A 9,345-nucleotide genomic window follows, 5' to 3' on the forward strand; every position below is an offset into this window, starting at 1 on the left:
TGCTCAGCTGAGAACGAGAATCTGAGACTGCAGTCGCCACAGACTCACCGAAACTGGAAAAACAGCCACACGGCCGTACTCCATTCTCTTTCTTCAGCTGTTTTGTGAATTGAAGATGCTTTGTTTCAAAACACGCAATGCAGCTCAGTGGGTCAGGGAAAGGTGATGGAGAGATAGACAGAGAGAGGGAGAGAGAGAGAGACAGAGACAGACAGAGAGAGACAGAGAGAAACAGAGAGAGAGATGGAGAGAGGGACAGAGAGAAAGAGAGACAGAGAGAAACAGAGAGAGAGACGGAGAGAGGGAGAGAGAGACGGAGAGAGGGAGAGAGAGACAGAGAGAGACAAAGAGAGAGAGATGGAGACGGAGAGAGAGACGGAGAGAGACGGAGAGAGACAGAGGGAGAAAGAGAGAGAGAGACAGAGGGAGAGAGAGAGAGACAGAGAGAGAGAGAGACGGAGAGAGAGAGACAGAGAGAGAGAGAGAGAGACGGAGAGAGAGACAGAGAGATGGAGAGAGAGACAGAGAGACGGAGACAGAGAGAGAGAGATGGAGAGAGACGGAGACAGAGAGAGAGAGAGAGACGGAGAGAGAGAGACAGAGAGACGGAGAGAGAGAGACAGAGAGAGAGAGACAGAGAAAGAGAGACTGAGAGACGGAGACAGAGAGAGAGAGAGACAGAGAAAGAGAGACTGAGAGACGGAGACAGAGAGAGAGAGACAGAGAAAGAGAGACTGAGAGACGGAGACAGAGAGAGACAGAGAGAGAGAGAGACAGAGAAAGAGAGACTGAGAGACTGAGACAGAGAGAGAGAGACGGAGACAGAGAGAGAGAGACAGAGAAAGAGAGACTGAGAGACGGAGACAGAGAGAGAGAGACGGAGACAGAGAGAGAGAGACAGAGAAAGAGAGACTGAGAGACGGAGACAGAGAGAGAGAGACGGAGACAGAGAGAGAGAGAGAGACAGAGAAAGAGAGACTGAGACAGAGAGAGAGAGACGGAGACAGAGAGAGAGAGACAGAGAAAGAGAGACTGAGAGACGGAGACAGAGAGAGAGAGACGGAGACAGAGAGAGAGAGACAGAGAAAGAGAGACTGAGAGACGGAGACAGAGAGAGAGAGACGGAGACAGAGAGAGAGAGAGACAGACAGAGAGAGAGACTGAGAGACGGAGACAGAGAGAGAGAGAGACAGACAGAGAGAGAGACTGAGAGACGGAGACAGAGAGAGAGTCTCTTTCTATTAATGCCAGTGGACATACTCTTGTATGAATCGGGCGTTCTCACAGTAAGGCGTCTACAGGACATTCAGAGCTTCACCTGGACGATATATATATGGTAGCTGCGAGGCCTGCGTGATTTCAGCTCGCACTCGTACTCCAGAAACGCTGCTCTTAAGATGAAAAATCTTTCTAGCAATAATTTGAGACGGTACAGTTTTATTTCAGACAGATGTTTGATTAAACTGTTAAAGCAGAATTGCACGGAGCATCGTAGGGGTCGAGCATTTCCAGCGTTTCCGGTGTGAGCGGAGTGTGCGAGGGTGTAATGACATCACCAGCGGTGACGTCAGGAACCGCGAATAAAAACTCAGCTGGATAAAAAAAACACCACCACTACACGGTACATTTTTGATGCGATCCTTTTACAAGTCAGTTGTCTAACTGAACCATTTACACGGCTGATCTGCTGCTTGAATGAGAACGCGAAACAAGATGCAGGAGGAACGAATACAAGATGTTTCAGATCGCTTCACAAGAATCAGCACCGTCAACATTATTGGTAAAGTGTTCTAACGTGGCACTTTGATGGAGGCCTATTTAAACTTTTAGGTCAAAATATTCCAAAACGTTTTCTTTTTTTAAAAAATTCCTTATCTTTTTACTGAGTACTTGAGTTCGACTGATTAATCGGCACTGATAACCGATCACTGGACCTGGCGTTTATCCGTAAAAATCCACACCGATAGTTTCTCCCGGCTGCGTCCACTGCCGAGCGTCCGAGAAGCTTCCTCCGTCGGTACGAGAGCGGCCTCTAGAGGCGAAATAAAAACCATCGCCGAGTCATTTTGTCGTGTTACTTGAAGTGTTTTCGATTCATTTTGGATGTCTCTATTTTTATGTGTTATTTGGAGTGTTACTTTTTGGTTCGGTTTGGATGCATCTTGTTTCTTTACTTTAACATTTACTAATAATTAAGAAATATTAATATTTATATATTATTTCATTTAAAAAAAAAAAAGTAGTCAGTACTGTCTATTTCTGTAATAAAGTTCAGCAATGTTTTACTTTGAGTGTTATGTTTACATTCGGTATCAGTTTTAAAAGCTACCGGTTGATTAATCGGTTATCGGCAGGTCGGTACCGCCCGACTCCGTCATCGGTATCGTAAAGTCCAGTATCGGCCCACTTCTACTGGTTAACCACGATGCCCATCCTCTGCATTTGATGCAAGTCAGACCTGCATCTACAAACGAGTCAGAGATGTGTTGGATGTTGTGTGTTTTAGCGATCGACTCCAGGTCATGAAACGTGTCACTCGGTGTAGAGACGCACGGATACAGTATGACGAAAGGAAGAAGAGATAAAGGCGAGAAATAAGGAGAATGAAGACACGTACGTTCTGAGCCTGTGCGAGCTCGTCTTCAATCTTAACTTCATGTTGTATATTTTATTGCCTGGGCCTGATCGTCGAATAGTTTCTGCCATTCCTCCTAGACTCGTCCAGATATGCAGAAAATAGAGAAGTTAAAAAAAGTAGCGCTTCAGTTGAAGGTCCTTCGAGGCCTCATGAAGATGCTGATGTGGTCCACGCGGAGTAAGTGAGAGTCTGACACCTCTGGCTTAAAGCCTGTAATATTGTGCTCTTCACTAGAATTCCTCAGAGGGGCACTTTATTCTCAACACACCGCCACACGCTGAAGAATCTTACGCCGTGGTGTAGATCTTGTTACGTGGGGGGATTGTGGAAAACGACCCTGTTCAGTGAACGTCTAACTGTGAATATCACCCACTACAGCAGACCGCGACGGGTCAGAAATCAGGTTTAGTAGATTTATATTTCGTCACAATCACAGGCGGAGATTTGAGTTATCTGTCGATGCTTTTTACAATTTGGTACAAAATAGAAAATTGTCAAGGAACACAGCTCTTGTGTTCAGTGTGTGTGTGTGTGTGTGTGTGTGTGTGTGTGTGTGTGTGTACGCGAGCACACACTCACATCTAATCGTCACAGAACAAAGATGGCTGTGATCATCTGATATATCCTGTTCCTCTATGTTCTGCCAACAGTCAATACGTGAGCTGTGTGTGTGATTACATGTGTGAGAGATGGCGTGTGTGTGTGTGTGTATGTGTGTACACGTTGTTCTTGTGTGCTGACTCAGCACAGCTGTAGCTCAGCTGACATCCAGCAATGTGGCAGTAAAAGGGGTGAAATAATCGATGTTAATTACTGATAGAGTATTATCAGGCACTAACACTGTTAGACTTCAGTTAAAAAAGACTGAGCTGCTGTTAGTGACGTCATCGCCACTGTTAGTGACCATCACCGCTGTTAGTGACGTCATCACCGCTGTTAGTGACGTCTTCACCGCTGTTAAGTGACCATCACCGCTGTTAGTGACGTCATCACCGCTGTTAGTGACGTCATCGCCGCTGTTAAGTGACGTCTTCACCGCTGTTAAGTGACGTCATCACCGCTGTTAGTGACGTCATCACCGCTGTTAAGTGACGTCTTCACCGCTGTTAGTGACGTCTTCACCGCTGTTAGTGACGTCATCACCGCTGTTAGTGACGTCATCACCACTGTTAAGAGACGTCATCACCGCTGTTAGTGACGTCATCACCGCTGTTAAGAGACGTCATCACCGCTGTTAGTGACGTCATCACCGCTGTTAAGAGACGTCATCACCGCTGTTAGTGACGTCATCACCGCTGTTAAGAGACCATCACTGCTGTTAGTGACGTCATCACCGCTGTTAGTGACGTCATCACCGCTGTTAGTGACCATCACCGCTGTTAGTGACGTCATCACCGCTGTTAGTGACGTCTTCACCGCTGTTAAGTGACCATCACCGCTGTTAGTGACGTCATCACCGCTGTTAGTGACGTCATCGCCGCTGTTAAGTGACGTCTTCACCGCTGTTAAGTGACGTCATCACCGCTGTTAGTGACGTCATCACCGCTGTTAAGTGACGTCTTCACCGCTGTTAGTGACGTCTTCACCGCTGTTAGTGACGTCATCACCGCTGTTAGTGACGTCATCACCACTGTTAAGAGACGTCATCACCGCTGTTAGTGACGTCATCACCGCTGTTAAGAGACGTCATCACCGCTGTTAGTGACGTCATCACCGCTGTTAAGAGACGTCATCACCGCTGTTAGTGACGTCATCACCGCTGTTAAGAGACCATCACTGCTGTTAGTGACGTCATCACCGCTGTTAGTGACGTCATCACCGCTGTTAAGAGACGTCATCACCGCTGTTAGTGACGTCATCACCGCTGTTAAGAGACGTCATCACCGCTGTTAGTGACGTCATCACCTCTGTTAAGTGACCATCACCGCTGTTAGTGACGTCATCACCGCTGTTAGTGACGTCATCACCGCTGTTAAGAGACGTCATCACCGCTGTTAAGAGACCATCACTGCTGTTAGTGACGTCATCACCGCTGTTAGTGACGTCATCACCGCTGTTAAGAGACCATCACTGCTGTTAGTGACGTCATCACCGCTGTTAAGAGACGTCATCACTGCTGTTAGTGACGTCATCACCGCTGTTAAGAGACGTCATCACCGCTGTTAGTGACGTCATCACCGCTGTTAAGAGACCATCACTGCTGTTAGTGACGTCATCACCGCTGTTAGTGACGTCATCACCGCTGTTAAGAGACGTCATCACCGCTGTTAGTGACGTCATCACCGCTGTTAAGAGACGTCATCACCGCTGTTAGTGACGTCATCACCACTGTTAAGTGACCATCACCGCTGTCAAGTGACCATCACCGCTGTTAGTGACGTCATCACCGCTGTTAGTGACGTCATCACCGCTGTCAAGTGACCATCACCGCTGTTAGTGACGTCATCACCGCTGTTAACTGACGTCATCACCGCTGTTAGTGACGTCTTCATCGCTGTTAGTGACGTCATCACCGCTGTTAAGTGACGTCATCACCGCTGTTAAGTGACGTCATCACCGCTGTTAGTGACGTCATCGCCACTGTTAGTGACCATCACCGCTGTTAGTGACGTCATCACCGCTGTTAGTGACGTCTTCACCGCTGTTAAGTGACCATCACCGCTGTTAGTGACGTCATCACCGCTGTTAGTGACGTCATCGCCGCTGTTAAGTGACGTCTTCACCGCTGTTAAGTGACGTCATCACCGCTGTTAGTGACGTCATCACCGCTGTTAAGTGACGTCTTCACCGCTGTTAGTGACGTCTTCACCGCTGTTAGTGACGTCATCACCGCTGTTAGTGACGTCATCACCACTGTTAAGAGACGTCATCACCGCTGTTAGTGACGTCATCACCGCTGTTAAGAGACGTCATCACTGCTGTTAGTGACGTCATCACCGCTGTTAAGAGACGTCATCACCGCTGTTAGTGACGTCATCACCGCTGTTAAGAGACCATCACTGCTGTTAGTGACGTCATCACCGCTGTTAGTGACGTCATCACCGCTGTTAAGAGACGTCATCACCGCTGTTAGTGACGTCATCACCGCTGTTAAGAGACGTCATCACCGCTGTTAGTGACGTCATCACCTCTGTTAAGTGACCATCACCGCTGTTAGTGACGTCATCACCGCTGTTAGTGACGTCATCACCGCTGTTAAGAGACGTCATCACCGCTGTTAAGAGACCATCACTGCTGTTAGTGACGTCATCACCGCTGTTAGTGACGTCATCACCGCTGTTAAGAGACCATCACTGCTGTTAGTGACGTCATCACCGCTGTTAAGAGACGTCATCACTGCTGTTAGTGACGTCATCACCGCTGTTAAGAGACGTCATCACCGCTGTTAGTGACGTCATCACCGCTGTTAAGAGACCATCACTGCTGTTAGTGACGTCATCACCGCTGTTAGTGACGTCATCACCGCTGTTAAGAGACGTCATCACCGCTGTTAGTGACGTCATCACCGCTGTTAAGAGACGTCATCACCGCTGTTAGTGACGTCATCACCGCTGTTAAGTGACCATCACCGCTGTCAAGTGACCATCACCGCTGTTAGTGACGTCATCACCGCTGTTAGTGACGTCATCACCGCTGTCAAGTGACCATCACCGCTGTTAGTGACGTCATCACCGCTGTTAACTGACGTCATCACCGCTGTTAGTGACGTCATCGCCACTGTTAGTGACGTCATCACCGCTGTTAAGTGACGTCATCACCGCTGTTAAGTGACGTCATCACCGCTGTTAGTGACGTCATCGCCGCTGTTAAGTGACGTCATCACCGCTGTTAAGAGACGTCATCACCGCTGTTAGTGACGTCATCACCTCTGTTAAGTGACGTCTTCACCGCTGTTAGTGACGTCATCACCGCTGTTAAGAGACGTCATCACTGCTGTTAGTGACGTCATCACCTCTGTTAAGTGACCATCACCGCTGTTAGTGACGTCATCACCGCTGTTAAGAGACGTCATCACTGCTGTTAGTGACGTCATCACCGCTGTTAAGAGACGTCATCACCGCTGTTAGTGACGTCATCACCGCTGTTAAGAGACCATCACTGCTGTTAGTGACGTCATCACCGCTGTTAGTGACGTCATCACCGCTGTTAAGAGACGTCATCACTGCTGTTAGTGACGTCATCACCGCTGTTAAGAGACGTCATCACTGCTGTTAGTGATGTCATCACCGCTGTTAAGAGACGTCATCACCGCTGTTAGTGACGTCATCACCGCTGTTAAGAGACCATCACTGCTGTTAGTGACGTCATCACCGCTGTTAGTGACGTCATCACCGCTGTTAAGAGACGTCATCACCGCTGTTAGTGACGTCATCACCGCTGTTAAGAGACGTCATCACCGCTGTTAGTGACGTCATCACCTCTGTTAAGTGACCATCACCGCTGTTAGTGACGTCATCACCGCTGTTAGTGACGTCATCACCGCTGTTAAGAGACGTCATCACCACTGTTAGTGACGTCATCACCGCTGTTAAGAGACGTCATCACCGCTGTTAAGAGACCATCACCGCTGTTAGTGACGTCATCACCGCTGTTAGTGACGTCATCACCGCTGTTAGTGACGTCATCACCGCTGTTAAGAGACCATCACTGCTGTTAGTGACGTCATCACCGCTGTTAAGAGACGTCATCACCGCTGTTAGTGACGTCATCACCGCTGTTAAGAGACGTCATCACCGCTGTTAGTGACGTCATCACCGCTGTTAAGAGACCATCACTGCTGTTAGTGACGTCATCACCGCTGTTAGTGACGTCATCACCGCTGTTAAGAGACGTCATCACCGCTGTTAGTGACGTCATCACCGCTGTTAAGAGACGTCATCACCGCTGTTAGTGACGTCATCACCACTGTTAAGTGACCATCACCGCTGTCAAGTGACCATCACCGCTGTTAGTGACGTCATCACCGCTGTTAGTGACGTCATCGCCGCTGTCAAGTGACGTCATCGCCGCTGTTAGTGACGTCATCGCCGCTGTCAAGTGACGTCATCACCGCTGTTAAGAGACGTCATCACCGCTGTTAGTGACGTCATCACCGCTGTTAAGTGACGTCATCACCGCTGTTAGTGACGTCATCACCTCTGTTAAGTGACCATCACCGCTGTTAGTGACGTCATCACCGCTGTTAAGAGACGTCATCACCGCTGTTAGTGACGTCATCACCGCTGTTAAGAGACGTCATCACCGCTGTTAGTGACGTCATCACCGCTGTTAGTGACGTCATCACCGCTGTTAAGAGACGTCATCACCGCTGTTAGTGACGTCATCACCGCTGTTAAGAGACGTCATCACCGCTGTTAGTGACGTCATCACCGCTGTTAGTGACGTCATCACCGCTGTTAAGAGACGTCATCACCGCTGTTAGTGACGTCATCACCGCTGTTAAGAGACGTCATCACCGCTGTTAGTGACGTCATCACCGCTGTCAAGTGACCATCACCGCTGTTAGTGACGTCATCACCGCTGTTAACTGACGTCATCACCGCTGTTAGTGACGTCTTCACCGCTGTTAGTGACGTCATCACCGCTGTTAGTGACGTCTTCACCGCTGTTAGTGACCATCACCGCTGTTAAGTGACCATCACCGCTGTTAAGTGACGTCATCACCGCTGTTAAGTGACGTCATCACCGCTGTTAGTGACGTCATCACCGCTGTTAAGTGACCATCACCGCTGTTAGTGACCATCACCGCTGTTAAGTGACCATCACCGCTGTTAAGTGACGTCATCACCTCTGTTAAGTGACCATCACCGCTGTTAGTGACGTCATCACCGCTGTTAAGAGACGTCATCACCGCTGTTAGTGACGTCATCACCGCTGTTAAGAGACGTCATCACCGCTGTTAGTGACGTCATCACCGCTGTTAAGAGACCATCACTGCTGTTAGTGACGTCATCACCGCTGTTAGTGACGTCATCACCGCTGTTAAGAGACGTCATCACCGCTGTTAGTGACGTCATCACCGCTGTTAAGAGACGTCATCACCGCTGTTAGTGACGTCATCACCTCTGTTAAGTGACCATCACCGCTGTTAGTGACGTCATCACCGCTGTTAGTGACGTCATCACCGCTGTTAAGAGACGTCATCACCGCTGTTAAGAGACCATCACCGCTGTTAGTGACGTCATCACCGCTGTTAGTGACGTCATCACCGCTGTTAGTGACGTCATCACCGCTGTTAAGAGACCATCACTGCTGTTAGTGACGTCATCACCGCTGTTAAGAGACGTCATCACCGCTGTTAGTGACGTCATCACCGCTGTTAAGAGACGTCATCACCGCTGTTAGTGACGTCATCACCGCTGTTAAGAGACCATCACTGCTGTTAGTGACGTCATCACCGCTGTTAGTGACGTCATCACCGCTGTTAAGAGACGTCATCACCGCTGTTAGTGACGTCATCACCGCTGTTAAGAGACGTCATCACCGCTGTTAGTGACGTCATCACCACTGTTAAGTGACCATCACCGCTGTCAAGTGACCATCACCGCTGTTAGTGACGTCATCACCGCTGTTAGTGACGTCATCGCCGCTGTCAAGTGACGTCATCGCCGCTGTTAGTGACGTCATCGCCGCTGTCAAGTGACGTCATCACCGCTGTTAAGAGACGTCATCACCGCTGTTAGTGACGTCATCACCGCTGTTAAGTG

At 49.0% G+C, this 9,345-nt stretch overlaps 1 protein-coding gene across 1 annotated transcript in view; it reads right to left on the reverse strand.

Annotated features, from left to right (window-relative positions):
• ptprdb (protein tyrosine phosphatase receptor type Db) overlaps positions 1 to 2,054 on the reverse strand; it is a 47,623-nt gene extending 45,569 nt beyond the window's left edge. Inside the window, exon 1 of the mRNA XM_053618785.1 lies at positions 1,962 to 2,054. Coding sequence (XP_053474760.1) covers positions 1,962 to 2,054 — 93 coding nt within the window. The remainder of the gene's footprint in view (positions 1 to 1,961) is intronic.
• Between the last annotated feature and the right edge of the window lie 7,291 nt (positions 2,055 to 9,345).

Source organism: Ictalurus furcatus, chromosome 29, assembly GCF_023375685.1.
Source record: "Ictalurus furcatus strain D&B chromosome 29, Billie_1.0, whole genome shotgun sequence".
Lineage (NCBI taxonomy): Eukaryota > Metazoa > Chordata > Actinopteri > Siluriformes > Ictaluridae > Ictalurus > Ictalurus furcatus.